General features: G+C 46.0%; 1 protein-coding gene across 2 annotated transcripts in view; it reads right to left on the minus strand.

The window, feature by feature from the left end:
* Positions 1-1,368: 1,368 nt before the first annotated feature.
* ftr86 (finTRIM family, member 86) overlaps positions 1,369-15,857 on the minus strand; it is a 32,066-nt gene continuing 17,577 nt past the window's right edge. For both annotated transcript variants that reach the window (XM_084320540.1, XM_084320539.1), the window contains exons 11-12: positions 2,286-2,488; positions 1,369-2,112 (exon numbers count right to left, since the gene is read on the minus strand). In XM_084320540.1, the coding sequence (XP_084176666.1) occupies positions 1,771-2,112; positions 2,286-2,488 (545 nt within the window). In that variant the 3' untranslated portion in view covers positions 1,369-1,770. The remainder of the gene's footprint in view (positions 2,113-2,285; positions 2,489-15,857) is intronic.

Consider the following 15,857-nt stretch of genomic DNA (forward strand, 5'->3'; position numbering starts at 1 on the left):
TTTGGTGAATGTATTGTATATTTTCACGTTCTCTGTGTACAGTACTTCACTCTCCTTCCATTTTGGTTGAAAACAGGTGAACTCATCTGCTGCATTTTTATAGTGCTTAAACCTGATTGGTGTATCTACAATGCAATGGTGTGTTTGTGCATCTGATGGCTGTGTTTAACCAATTGGCTCATATGTGTGGTAATTTGACATTCTGTGTCTAATGTAATGCAAGTGTGTTTAGTGTTTTGCAAATCACTGTGTGTATTGTTTTGCAAAAAGTGTGAGGCTTACATTGTAGGGGTGCAAATCTGGGCCTATATTTTGTTCCTTGAGTGTAAGGTTTTGATAATTGTGTAATACTTTTGATTTGAGTGTTTATGCAATTGAAGAAAACTGTAAAGACTAGAGATGAACTGTTTATTTATTTTGTACATAGGCTGTGCATATGTTTGTTTATTTGCTTATGTGTATGATTCTTAACTGTGTTTTTATTTTGTTATTGGTGTATAATATACACCAATAACAAATACATATTATGTGTGTATGTATGTACAGTATATGTATATATATTATATATATATATGTATATATATATGTGTATATTTGTACTCCTGTTGGGGCTTCTTGGACCAGATCAATGTTTTATCTGGCTAAATAAAGGTTAAATAAATAAATAAGAAACTGATGATTTGGTCCTGTTAACTTTGAATTTTCTATGGGGACTGCCAGATCCCTCTCATGGACCTGGACCTCACTTTGAGAACCTCTAATGATTCTAGTCATTCAGTATTCATCTCTAATTACTCTAAAATTGCGTATTTCTGTGCTTAAAAAAAAAGAAAACAAAAGGGGGGGGGGGGTAACCCCGCCTCCACCCCCCCCGGGCTGAAGCCCCCAATGTTTTCTAACCCTAAAAATGCCCCTGCTGTGCATGGGTTTAGAATACTGACATGGACAATACAAGGCACTGTCAACTAGTTAGAGAGAAACAGATGGTTGGATGCCAAAAATATTTCTCTGAAGGAAATGTGGAATGAGGAAAGAGTTTTCGATGGAGGACATTCAGAATCTAAATCAGGTTTAGGTTTTCTAGAACAGATCTTATCACAAACAAGAGAAAGAATATACGTTAGACAATGGCGCAATGGAGGTCAGATATGCCTGGACTGATTCTTTACAGTGCAGAAGTCCACAGGGAGTTACTGATGTTACTGATAACTAGTGGAGGAATGGAAGAAAACATCCAGGTCAGCAAAGTGTGACAGAGACATCAAAACAATGATTTTCCTTGGCAAAGAAAAACAGATTCTGGTTGTTATTATTATTATCAAGAAATTGATATAGGCTAGCCATACCAACAACAATTGTAATGGGAACAGAATATTTAATCATATCAGACAGAAAAAGGACCTTAACTCCCAATAAATATAAACAAATAAAATATGCTTTATACAGAATCTACTACATAAATGCTATGATCCAATCCATTATGCTTCTGCTCATTCCTTTATTCACAAATACATACATCTTACATGAAGAGTTTACATGAAAAAAAGAGAGTACAATATACATTTTCATTGCCGAGAATTTTTTTTTTCTTCTTTCTAGAATGAAAAATCCAAAGCCAAACCAAGTTCCGGTATGGCACCAGCATCCCACATTAATCAGATTTTCCCTTGAGTGACACATACTTCCAACCAGAGACTTAAAGAAAATATTACAATATTCATACATAAAAGCCCATGCTTAAAACGTGGGATATGGTTCCAAAGCAGCTCATTATCCCTCTAATTCCAGTTGGCACAGAGTCACTGTAGCCCCTACCCCCTGGAACCTAAAGCCAGGGTAAAGAGGCCCAGTGAACAGGTTCTGGTGGCAGTGGATGAGATGGGCCTGGTTGTTGGAGATCCGGTAGAAGGCCAGAACTCCTGCATGCTGGTCCATGTAGACGCCGACCCGTCGAGCCTTGGCTGAGCTCAGCAGTGTCTCCTGGCCCCTGTGCCAGAAGGAGAAGCCAGTTCCCGACCAGTACAAGGTCCAGGAAAGGGCATTATGACCCAGACGACTCTGGTCATCAGCACTTTTGCGTTCAATCTCCTTGTAAGCCAGGCCGATGGTGATCTTCATGGATAGAGAATGAAAAAGCTTCATTGTAAAACCAAGGAGTAATGGCCAAATATAAAAAGACAGGGCCTGGGTCAATTCCAGATAGGAACTTTAGTAAACAGTTTTTCATGAAAATCCCCATCAGCATAATGTGTGTTTAATTCCTTTCAGCTCCATCAAAGCCTCACCTTCTGTCCAGTCCATTCAGTCTCCCAGTAGTACGGGCTCCCTCCCAGGGGCTCTCTGCAGAGGACCTGTCTCCAGAACTGGAAGCGCTCAGGGTGGTCTGCCGGATTCAGCTTCTCTGCCTTCAGCGTAGCCTTGCGGCCCCCATCCGACAGGAGCAGGTGGCGGTACACAGTGTTTGGGTCAAATGTGGGGTTAAAGTGGACTGTGGAGGGAGACAGAAAGACTCTGATGCTGGAGAGACTTGAAGGGTTAAGTTCAGACTGTTGAACCCCTAGCCCTGATTCCTACTACAGGGATTAAAGCAAAAGAAAATAAATCATATTCTTATTTTAACCTCCACTGTAAATATTTTTTTAATAGCGTTAACGTTTTAAGGGAACTAGATTATTTTGAACATCTTTTCTATTGCCAGTTTGCTTTTACGTAATATCAATGCTGTTTTCAATTCATTAAATAAAACTGATAAAAAAATCTACATACTGTAACTTTTCAGTGCACGTTTTTATTTACATTGTGACAACTGAACAAGCTTATGACTTGAACAAGAAACTAAACAAGGGAAACAGTGCTTTAATAATACATAATGCAATTTTACAAACAAAAAGTGCAGCTACAGAACTCCTAATTCTGGGTTTTATGCACACATAACATAAAATATAGATTTCAAATGTATGTGTCTTGTCCACAAGTCTTCTGCATCCAGAGGTTCCTCTAGTCTTTGGACTATAGACCACTGTGTTGTAGAGCCTACTATCCTGACTGTGACTATAGACCACTGTGATGTAGCCTACTGTCCTGACTGACTATAGACCAGTGTGTTGTAGAGCCTACTGTCCTGACTGTGACTATAGACCACTGTGTTGTAGCCTACTGTCCTGACTGTGACTATAGACCACTGTGGTGTAGCCTACTGTCCTGACTGACTATAGACCAGTGTGTTGTTGAGCCTACTGTCCTGACTGTGACTATAGACCACTGTGTTGTAGCCTACTGTCCTGACTGTGACTATAGACCACTGTGTTGTAGAGCCTACTGTCCTGACTGTGACTATAGACCACTGTGTTGTAGCCTACTGTCCTGACTGTGACTATAGACCACTGTGTTGTAGAGCCATACTGTCCTGACTGTGACTATAGACCACTGTGTTGTAGCCTACTGTCCTGACTGTGACTATAGACCACTGTGTTGTAGCCTACTGTCCTGACTGACTATAGACCACTGTGTTGTAGCCTACTGTCCTGACTGACTATAGACCACTGTGTTGTAGCCTACTGTCCTGACTGACTATAGACCACTGTGTTGTAGCATACTGTCCCGACTGTGACTATAGACCACTGTGTTGTAGCCTACTGTCCTGACTGACTATAGACCACTGTGTTGTAGAGCCTACTGTCCTGACTGTGACTATAGACCACTGTGTTGTAGCCTACTGTCCTGACTGACTATAGACCACTGTGTTGTAGAGCCTATTGTCCTGACTGACTATAGACCACTGTGTTGTAGAGCCTACTATCCTGACTGTGACTATAGACCACTGTGTTGTAGAGCCTACTGTCCTGACTGACTATAGACCACTGTGTTGTAGCCTACTGCCCTGACTGTGACTATAGACCACTGTGTTGTAGCCTACTGTCCTGACTGTGACTATAGACCACTGTGGTGTAGCCTACTGTCCTGACTGACTATAGACCACTGTGTTGTAGAGCCTACTGTCCTGACTGTGACTATAGACCACTGTGTTGTAGAGCCTACTGTCCTGACTGTGACTATAGACCACTGTGTTGTAGCCTACTGTCCTGACTGACTAGAGACCACTGTGTTGTAGCCTACTGTCCTGACTGTGACTAGAGACCACTGTGTTGTAGCCTACTGTCCTGACTGTGACTATAGACCACTGTGTTGTAGAGCCTACTGTCCTGACTGTGACCATAGACCACTGTGTTGTAGAGCCTACTGTCCTGACTGACTATAGACCACTGTGTTGTAGCCTACTGTCCTGACTGTGACTATAGACCACTGTGTTGTAGCCTACTGTCCTGACTGACTATAGACCACTGTGTTGTAGAGCCTACTGTCCTGACTGTGACTATAGACCACTGTGTTGTAGAGCCTACTGTCCTGACTGTGACTATATACCACTGTGTTGTAGCCTACTGTCCTGACTGTGACTATAGACCACTGTGTTGTAGAGCCTACTGTCCTGACTGTGACTATAGACCACTGTGTTGTAGCCTACTGTCCTGACTGTGACTATAGACCACTGTGTTGTAGCGCCTACTGTCCTGACTGCGACTATAGACCACTGTGTTGTAGAGCCTACTGTCCTGACTGACTATAGACCACTGTGTTGTAGCCTACTGTCCTGACTGTGACTATAGACCACTGTGTTGTAGCCTACTGTCCTGACTGTGACTATAGACCACTGTGTTGTAGCCTACTGTTCTGACTGTGACTATAGACCACTGTGTTGTAGCCTACTGTCCTGACTGACTATAGACCACTGTGTTGTAGCCTACTGTCCTGACTGACTATAGACCACTGTGTTGTAGCCTACTGTCCTGACTGACTATAGACCACTGTGTTGTAGCATACTGTCCCGACTGTGACTATAGACCACTGTGTTGTAGCCTACTGTCCTGACTGACTATAGACCACTGTGTTGTAGAGCCTACTGTCCTGACTGTGACTATAGACCACTGTGTTGTAGCCTACTGTCCTGACTGACTATAGACCACTGTGTTGTAGAGCCTACTGTCCTGACTGACTATAGACCACTGTGTTGTAGAGCCTACTATCCTGACTGTGACTATAGACCACTGTGTTGTAGAGCCTACTGTCCTGACTGACTATAGACCACTGTGTTGTAGCCTACTGCCCTGACTGACTATAGACCACTGTGTTGTAGCCTACTGTCCTGACTGTGACTATAGACCACTGTGTTGTAGAGCCTACTGTCCTGACTGTGACTATAGACCACTGTGTTGTAGCCTACTGTCCTGACTGTGACTATAGACCACTGTGGTGTAGCCTACTGTCCTGACTGACTATAGACCAGTGTGTTGTAGAGCCTACTGTCCTGACTGTGACTATAGACCACTGTGTTGTAGCCTACTGTCCTGACTGTGACTATAGACCACTGTGTTGTAGAGCCTACTGTCCTGACTGTGACTATAGACCACTGTGTTGTAGCCTACTGTCCTGACTGTGACTATAGACCACTGTGTTGTAGCCTACTGTCCTGACTGACTATAGACCACTGTGTTGTAGCCTACTGTCCTGACTGACTATAGACCACTGTGTTGTAGCATACTGTCCCGACTGTGACTATAGACCACTGTGTTGTAGCCTACTGTCCTGACTGACTATAGACCACTGTGTTGTAGAGCCTACTGTCCTGACTGTGACTATAGACCACTGTGTTGTAGCCTACTGTCCTGACTGACTATAGACCACTGTGTTGTAGAGCCTACTGTCCTGACTGTGACTATAGACCACTGTGTTGTAGAGCCATACTGTCCTGACTGTGACTATAGACCACTGTGTTGTAGCCTACTGTCCTGACTGTGACTATAGACCACTGTGTTGTAGCCTACTGTCCTGACTGACTATAGACCACTGTGTTGTAGCCTACTGTCCTGACTGACTATAGACCACTGTGTTGTAGCCTACTGTCCTGACTGACTATAGACCACTGTGTTGTAGCATACTGTCCCGACTGTGACTATAGACCACTGTGTTGTAGCCTACTGTCCTGACTGACTATAGACCACTGTGTTGTAGAGCCTACTGTCCTGACTGTGACTATAGACCACTGTGTTGTAGCCTACTGTCCTGACTGACTATAGACCACTGTGTTGTAGAGCCTATTGTCCTGACTGACTATAGACCACTGTGTTGTAGAGCCTACTATCCTGACTGTGACTATAGACCACTGTGTTGTAGAGCCTACTGTCCTGACTGACTATAGACCACTGTGTTGTAGCCTACTGCCCTGACTGTGACTATAGACCACTGTGTTGTAGCCTACTGTCCTGACTGTGACTATAGACCACTGTGGTGTAGCCTACTGTCCTGACTGACTATAGACCACTGTGTTGTAGAGCCTACTGTCCTGACTGTGACTATAGACCACTGTGTTGTAGAGCCTACTGTCCTGACTGTGACTATAGACCACTGTGTTGTAGCCTACTGTCCTGACTGACTAGAGACCACTGTGTTGTAGCCTACTGTCCTGACTGTGACTAGAGACCACTGTGTTGTAGCCTACTGTCCTGACTGTGACTATAGACCACTGTGTTGTAGAGCCTACTGTCCTGACTGTGACCATAGACCACTGTGTTGTAGAGCCTACTGTCCTGACTGACTATAGACCACTGTGTTGTAGCCTACTGTCCTGACTGTGACTATAGACCACTGTGTTGTAGCCTACTGTCCTGACTGACTATAGACCACTGTGTTGTAGAGCCTACTGTCCTGACTGTGACTATAGACCACTGTGTTGTAGAGCCTACTGTCCTGACTGTGACTATATACCACTGTGTTGTAGCCTACTGTCCTGACTGTGACTATAGACCACTGTGTTGTAGAGCCTACTGTCCTGACTGTGACTATAGACCACTGTGTTGTAGCCTACTGTCCTGACTGTGACTATAGACCACTGTGTTGTAGCGCCTACTGTCCTGACTGCGACTATAGACCACTGTGTTGTAGAGCCTACTGTCCTGACTGACTATAGACCACTGTGTTGTAGCCTACTGTCCTGACTGTGACTATAGACCACTGTGTTGTAGCCTACTGTCCTGACTGTGACTATAGACCACTGTGTTGTAGCCTACTGTCCTGACTGTGACTATAGACCACTGTGTTGTAGCCTACTGTCCTGACTGACTATAGACCACTGTGTTGTAGCCTACTGTCCTGACTGACTATAGACCACTGTGTTGTAGCCTACTGTCCTGACTGACTATAGACCACTGTGTTGTAGCATACTGTCCCGACTGTGACTATAGACCACTGTGTTGTAGCCTACTGTCCTGACTGACTATAGACCACTGTGTTGTAGAGCCTACTGTCCTGACTGTGACTATAGACCACTGTGTTGTAGCCTACTGTCCTGACTGACTATAGACCACTGTGTTGTAGAGCCTACTGTCCTGACTGACTATAGACCACTGTGTTGTAGAGCCTACTATCCTGACTGTGACTATAGACCACTGTGTTGTAGAGCCTACTGTCCTGACTGACTATAGACCACTGTGTTGTAGCCTACTGCCCTGACTGACTATAGACCACTGTGTTGTAGCCTACTGTCCTGACTGTGACTATAGACCACTGTGTTGTAGAGCCTACTGTCCTGACTGTGACTATAGACCACTGTGTTGTAGCCTACTGTCCTGACTGTGACTATAGACCACTGTGGTGTAGCCTACTGTCCTGACTGACTATAGACCAGTGTGTTGTAGAGCCTACTGTCCTGACTGTGACTATAGACCACTGTGTTGTAGCCTACTGTCCTGACTGTGACTATAGACCACTGTGTTGTAGAGCCTACTGTCCTGACTGTGACTATAGACCACTGTGTTGTAGCCTACTGTCCTGACTGTGACTATAGACCACTGTGTTGTAGCCTACTGTCCTGACTGACTATAGACCACTGTGTTGTAGCCTACTGTCCTGACTGACTATAGACCACTGTGTTGTAGCATACTGTCCCGACTGTGACTATAGACCACTGTGTTGTAGCCTACTGTCCTGACTGACTATAGACCACTGTGTTGTAGAGCCTACTGTCCTGACTGTGACTATAGACCACTGTGTTGTAGCCTACTGTCCTGACTGACTATAGACCACTGTGTTGTAGAGCCTACTGTCCTGACTGACTATAGACCACTGTGTTGTAGAGCCTACTATCCTGACTGTGACTATAGACCACTGTGTTGTAGAGCCTACTGTCCTGACTGACTATAGACCACTGTGTTGTAGCCTACTGCCCTGACTGTGACTATAGACCACTGTGTTGTAGCCTACTGTCCTGACTGTGACTATAGACCACTGTGTTGTAGAGCCTACTGTCCTGACTGTGACTATAGACCACTGTGTTGTAGCCTACTGTCCTGACTGTGACTATAGACCACTGTGGTGTAGCCTACTGTCCTGACTGACTATAGACCACTGTGTTGTAGAGCCTACTGTCCTGACTGTGACTATAGACCACTGTGTTGTAGAGCCTACTGTCCTGACTGTGACTATAGACCACTGTGTTGTAGTCTACTGTCCTGACTGACTAGAGACCACTGTGTTGTAGCCTACTGTCCTGACTGTGACTAGAGACCACTGTGTTGTAGCCTACTGTCCTGACTGTGACTATAGACCACTGTGTTGTAGAGCCTACTGTCCTGACTGTGACCATAGACCACTGTGGTGTAGAGCCTACTGTCCTGACTGACTATAGACCAGTGTGTTGTAGAGCCTACTGTCCTGACTGTGACTATAGACCACTGTGTTGTAGCCTACTGTCCTGACTGACTATAGACCACTGTGTTGTAGAGCCTACTGTCCTGACTGTGACTATAGACCACTGTGTTGTAGAGCCTACTGTCCTGACTGTGACTATATACCACTGTGTTGTAGCCTACTGTCCTGACTGTGACTATAGACCACTGTGTTGTAGAGCCTACTGTCCTGACTGTGACTATAGACCACTGTGTTGTAGCCTACTGTCCTGACTGTGACTATAGACCACTGTGTTGTAGCCTACTGTCCTGACTGTGACTATAGACCACTGTGTTGTAGCGCCTACTGTCCTGACTGTGACTATAGACCACTGTGTTGTAGAGCCTACTGTCCTGACTGACTATAGACCACTGTGTTGTAGCCTACTGTCCTGACTGTGACTATAGACCACTGTGTTGTAGAGCCTACTGTCCTGACTGACTAGAGACCACTGTGTTGTAGCCTACTGTCCTGACTGACTATAGACCACTGTGTTGTAGCATACTGTCCCGACTGTGACTATAGACCACTGTGTTGTAGCCTACTGTCCTGACTGACTATAGACCACTGTGTTGTAGAGCCTACTGTCCTGACTGTGACTATAGACCACTGTGTTGTAGCCTACTGTCCTGACTGACTATAGACCACTGTGTTGTAGAGCCTACTGTCCTGACTGACTATAGACCACTGTGTTGTAGAGCCTACTGTCCTGACTGACTATAGACCAGTGTGTTGTAGAGCCTACTGTCCTGACTGTGACTATAGACCACTGTGTTGTAGCCTACTGTCCTGACTGCGACTATAGACCACTGTGTTGTAGAGCCTACTGTCCTGACTGACTATAGACCACTGTGTTGTAGCCTACTGTCCTGACTGTGACTATAGACCACTGTGTTGTAGCCTACTGTCCTGACTGTGACTATAGACCACTGTGTTGTAGCCTACTGTCCTGACTGTGACTATAGACCACTGTGTTGTAGCCTACTGTCCTGACTGACTATAGACCACTGTGTTGTAGCCTACTGTCCTGACTGACTATAGACCACTGTGTTGTAGCCTACTGTCCTGACTGACTATAGACCACTGTGTTGTAGCATACTGTCCCGACTGTGACTATAGACCACTGTGTTGTAGCCTACTGTCCTGACTGACTATAGACCACTGTGTTGTAGAGCCTACTGTCCTGACTGTGACTATAGACCACTGTGTTGTAGCCTACTGTCCTGACTGACTATAGACCACTGTGTTGTAGAGCCTACTGTCCTGACTGACTATAGACCACTGTGTTGTAGAGCCTACTATCCTGACTGTGACTATAGACCACTGTGTTGTAGAGCCTACTGTCCTGACTGACTATAGACCACTGTGTTGTAGCCTACTGCCCTGACTGACTATAGACCACTGTGTTGTAGCCTACTGTCCTGACTGTGACTATAGACCACTGTGTTGTAGAGCCTACTGTCCTGACTGTGACTATAGACCACTGTGTTGTAGCCTACTGTCCTGACTGTGACTATAGACCACTGTGGTGTAGCCTACTGTCCTGACTGACTATAGACCAGTGTGTTGTAGAGCCTACTGTCCTGACTGTGACTATAGACCACTGTGTTGTAGCCTACTGTCCTGACTGTGACTATAGACCACTGTGTTGTAGAGCCTACTGTCCTGACTGTGACTATAGACCACTGTGTTGTAGCCTACTGTCCTGACTGTGACTATAGACCACTGTGTTGTAGCCTACTGTCCTGACTGACTATAGACCACTGTGTTGTAGCCTACTGTCCTGACTGACTATAGACCACTGTGTTGTAGCATACTGTCCCGACTGTGACTATAGACCACTGTGTTGTAGCCTACTGTCCTGACTGACTATAGACCACTGTGTTGTAGAGCCTACTGTCCTGACTGTGACTATAGACCACTGTGTTGTAGCCTACTGTCCTGACTGACTATAGACCACTGTGTTGTAGAGCCTACTGTCCTGACTGTGACTATAGACCACTGTGTTGTAGAGCCATACTGTCCTGACTGTGACTATAGACCACTGTGTTGTAGCCTACTGTCCTGACTGTGACTATAGACCACTGTGTTGTAGCCTACTGTCCTGACTGACTATAGACCACTGTGTTGTAGCCTACTGTCCTGACTGACTATAGACCACTGTGTTGTAGCCTACTGTCCTGACTGACTATAGACCACTGTGTTGTAGCATACTGTCCCGACTGTGACTATAGACCACTGTGTTGTAGCCTACTGTCCTGACTGACTATAGACCACTGTGTTGTAGAGCCTACTGTCCTGACTGTGACTATAGACCACTGTGTTGTAGCCTACTGTCCTGACTGACTATAGACCACTGTGTTGTAGAGCCTATTGTCCTGACTGACTATAGACCACTGTGTTGTAGAGCCTACTATCCTGACTGTGACTATAGACCACTGTGTTGTAGAGCCTACTGTCCTGACTGACTATAGACCACTGTGTTGTAGCCTACTGCCCTGACTGTGACTATAGACCACTGTGTTGTAGCCTACTGTCCTGACTGTGACTATAGACCACTGTGGTGTAGCCTACTGTCCTGACTGACTATAGACCACTGTGTTGTAGAGCCTACTGTCCTGACTGTGACTATAGACCACTGTGTTGTAGAGCCTACTGTCCTGACTGTGACTATAGACCACTGTGTTGTAGCCTACTGTCCTGACTGACTAGAGACCACTGTGTTGTAGCCTACTGTCCTGACTGTGACTAGAGACCACTGTGTTGTAGCCTACTGTCCTGACTGTGACTATAGACCACTGTGTTGTAGAGCCTACTGTCCTGACTGTGACCATAGACCACTGTGTTGTAGAGCCTACTGTCCTGACTGACTATAGACCACTGTGTTGTAGCCTACTGTCCTGACTGTGACTATAGACCACTGTGTTGTAGCCTACTGTCCTGACTGACTATAGACCACTGTGTTGTAGAGCCTACTGTCCTGACTGTGACTATAGACCACTGTGTTGTAGAGCCTACTGTCCTGACTGTGACTATATACCACTGTGTTGTAGCCTACTGTCCTGACTGTGACTATAGACCACTGTGTTGTAGAGCCTACTGTCCTGACTGTGACTATAGACCACTGTGTTGTAGCCTACTGTCCTGACTGTGACTATAGACCACTGTGTTGTAGCGCCTACTGTCCTGACTGCGACTATAGACCACTGTGTTGTAGAGCCTACTGTCCTGACTGACTATAGACCACTGTGTTGTAGCCTACTGTCCTGACTGTGACTATAGACCACTGTGTTGTAGCCTACTGTCCTGACTGTGACTATAGACCACTGTGTTGTAGCCTACTGTCCTGACTGTGACTATAGACCACTGTGTTGTAGCCTACTGTCCTGACTGACTATAGACCACTGTGTTGTAGCCTACTGTCCTGACTGACTATAGACCACTGTGTTGTAGCCTACTGTCCTGACTGACTATAGACCACTGTGTTGTAGCATACTGTCCCGACTGTGACTATAGACCACTGTGTTGTAGCCTACTGTCCTGACTGACTATAGACCACTGTGTTGTAGAGCCTACTGTCCTGACTGTGACTATAGACCACTGTGTTGTAGCCTACTGTCCTGACTGACTATAGACCACTGTGTTGTAGAGCCTACTGTCCTGACTGACTATAGACCACTGTGTTGTAGAGCCTACTATCCTGACTGTGACTATAGACCACTGTGTTGTAGAGCCTACTGTCCTGACTGACTATAGACCACTGTGTTGTAGCCTACTGCCCTGACTGACTATAGACCACTGTGTTGTAGCCTACTGTCCTGACTGTGACTATAGACCACTGTGTTGTAGAGCCTACTGTCCTGACTGTGACTATAGACCACTGTGTTGTAGCCTACTGTCCTGACTGTGACTATAGACCACTGTGGTGTAGCCTACTGTCCTGACTGACTATAGACCAGTGTGTTGTAGAGCCTACTGTCCTGACTGTGACTATAGACCACTGTGTTGTAGCCTACTGTCCTGACTGTGACTATAGACCACTGTGTTGTAGAGCCTACTGTCCTGACTGTGACTATAGACCACTGTGTTGTAGCCTACTGTCCTGACTGTGACTATAGACCACTGTGTTGTAGCCTACTGTCCTGACTGACTATAGACCACTGTGTTGTAGCCTACTGTCCTGACTGACTATAGACCACTGTGTTGTAGCATACTGTCCCGACTGTGACTATAGACCACTGTGTTGTAGCCTACTGTCCTGACTGACTATAGACCACTGTGTTGTAGAGCCTACTGTCCTGACTGTGACTATAGACCACTGTGTTGTAGCCTACTGTCCTGACTGACTATAGACCACTGTGTTGTAGAGCCTACTGTCCTGACTGACTATAGACCACTGTGTTGTAGAGCCTACTATCCTGACTGTGACTATAGACCACTGTGTTGTAGAGCCTACTGTCCTGACTGACTATAGACCACTGTGTTGTAGCCTACTGCCCTGACTGTGACTATAGACCACTGTGTTGTAGCCTACTGTCCTGACTGTGACTATAGACCACTGTGTTGTAGAGCCTACTGTCCTGACTGTGACTATAGACCACTGTGTTGTAGCCTACTGTCCTGACTGTGACTATAGACCACTGTGGTGTAGCCTACTGTCCTGACTGACTATAGACCACTGTGTTGTAGAGCCTACTGTCCTGACTGTGACTATAGACCACTGTGTTGTAGAGCCTACTGTCCTGACTGTGACTATAGACCACTGTGTTGTAGTCTACTGTCCTGACTGACTAGAGACCACTGTGTTGTAGCCTACTGTCCTGACTGTGACTAGAGACCACTGTGTTGTAGCCTACTGTCCTGACTGTGACTATAGACCACTGTGTTGTAGAGCCTACTGTCCTGACTGTGACCATAGACCACTGTGGTGTAGAGCCTACTGTCCTGACTGACTATAGACCAGTGTGTTGTAGAGCCTACTGTCCTGACTGTGACTATAGACCACTGTGTTGTAGCCTACTGTCCTGACTGACTATAGACCACTGTGTTGTAGAGCCTACTGTCCTGACTGTGACTATAGACCACTGTGTTGTAGAGCCTACTGTCCTGACTGTGACTATATACCACTGTGTTGTAGCCTACTGTCCTGACTGTGACTATAGACCACTGTGTTGTAGAGCCTACTGTCCTGACTGTGACTATAGACCACTGTGTTGTAGCCTACTGTCCTGACTGTGACTATAGACCACTGTGTTGTAGCCTACTGTCCTGACTGTGACTATAGACCACTGTGTTGTAGCGCCTACTGTCCTGACTGTGACTATAGACCACTGTGTTGTAGAGCCTACTGTCCTGACTGACTATAGACCACTGTGTTGTAGCCTACTGTCCTGACTGTGACTATAGACCACTGTGTTGTAGAGCCTACTGTCCTGACTGACTAGAGACCACTGTGTTGTAGCCTACTGTCCTGACTGTGACTAGAGACCACTGTGTTGTAGCCTACTGTCCTGACTGACTATAGACCACTGTGTTGTAGAGCCTACTGTCCTGACTGTGACTATAGACCACTGTGTTGTAGAGCCTACTGTCCTGACTGACTATAGACCACTGTGTTGTAGCCTACTGTCCTGACTGTGACTATAGACCAATGTGTTGTAGCCTACTGTCCTGACTGACTATAGACCACTGTGTTGTAGATCCTACTGTCCTGACTGTGACTATAGACCACTGTGTTGTAGAGCCTACTGTCCTGACTGTGACTATATACCACTGTGTTGTAGCCTACTGTCCTGACTGTGACTATAGACCACTGTGTTGTAGCCTACTGTCCTGACTGTGACTATAGACCACTGTGTTGTAGAGCATACTGTCCTGACTGTGACTATAGACCACTGTGTTGTAGAGCCTACTGTCCTGACTGACTATAGATCACTGTGTTGTAGCCTACTGTCCTGACTGTGACTATAGACCACTGTGTTGTAGAGCCTACTGTCCTGACTGACTATAGACCACTGTGTTGTAGAGCCTACTGTCCTGACTGTGACTATAGACCACTGTGTTGTAGAGCCTACTGCCCTGACTGTGAATATAGACCACTGTGTTGTAGCCTACTATCCTGACTGTGACTATAGACCACTGTGTTGTAGAGCCTACTGTCCTGACTGTGACTATAGACCACTGTGTTGTAGCCTACTGTCCTGACTGTGACTATAGACCACTGTGTTGTAGCCTACTGTCCTGACTGACTATAGACCACTGTGTTGTAGCCTAATGTCCTGACTGTGACTATAGACCACTGTGTTGTAGCCTACTGTCCTGACTGTGACTATAGACCACTGTGTTGTAACCTACTATCCTGACTGTGACTATAGACCACTGTGTTGTAGAGCCTACTGTCCTGACTGTGACTATAGATCACTGTGTTGTAGCCTACTGTCCTGACTGTGACTATAGACCACTGTGTTGTAGCCTACTGTCCTGACTGACTATAGACCACTGTGTTGTAGAGCCTACTGTCCTGACTGTGACTATAGACCACTGTGTTGTAGCCTACTGTCCTGACTGACTATAGACCACTGTGTTGTAGAGCCTACTGTCCTGACTGACTATAGACCACTGTGTTGTAGAGCCTACTATCCTGACTGTGACTATAGACCACTATGTTGTAGAGCCTACTGTCCTGACTGACTATAGACCACTGTGTTGTAGCCTACTGCCCTGACTGTGACTATAGACCACTGTGTTGTAGCCTACTGTCCTGACTGTGACTATAGACCACTGTGTTGTAGAGCCTACTGTCCTGACTGTGACTATAGACCACTGTGTTGTAGCCTACTGTCCTGACTGTGACTATAGACCACTGTGGTGTAGCCTACTGTCCTGACTGACTATAGACCACTGTGTTGTAGAGCCTACTGTCCTGACTGTGACTATAGACCACTGTGTTGTAGAGCCTACTGTCCTGACTGTGACTATAGACCACTGTGTTGTAGTCTACTGTCCTGACTGACTAGAGACCACTGTGTTGTAGCCTACTGTCCTGACTGTGACTAGAGACCACTGTGTTGTAGCCTACT

This window comes from Notolepis coatsorum (genome assembly GCF_963971535.1).
Source record: "Notolepis coatsorum genome assembly, chromosome: 1".
In the NCBI taxonomy this organism is placed as follows: Eukaryota; Metazoa; Chordata; class Actinopteri; order Aulopiformes; family Paralepididae; genus Notolepis; species Notolepis coatsorum.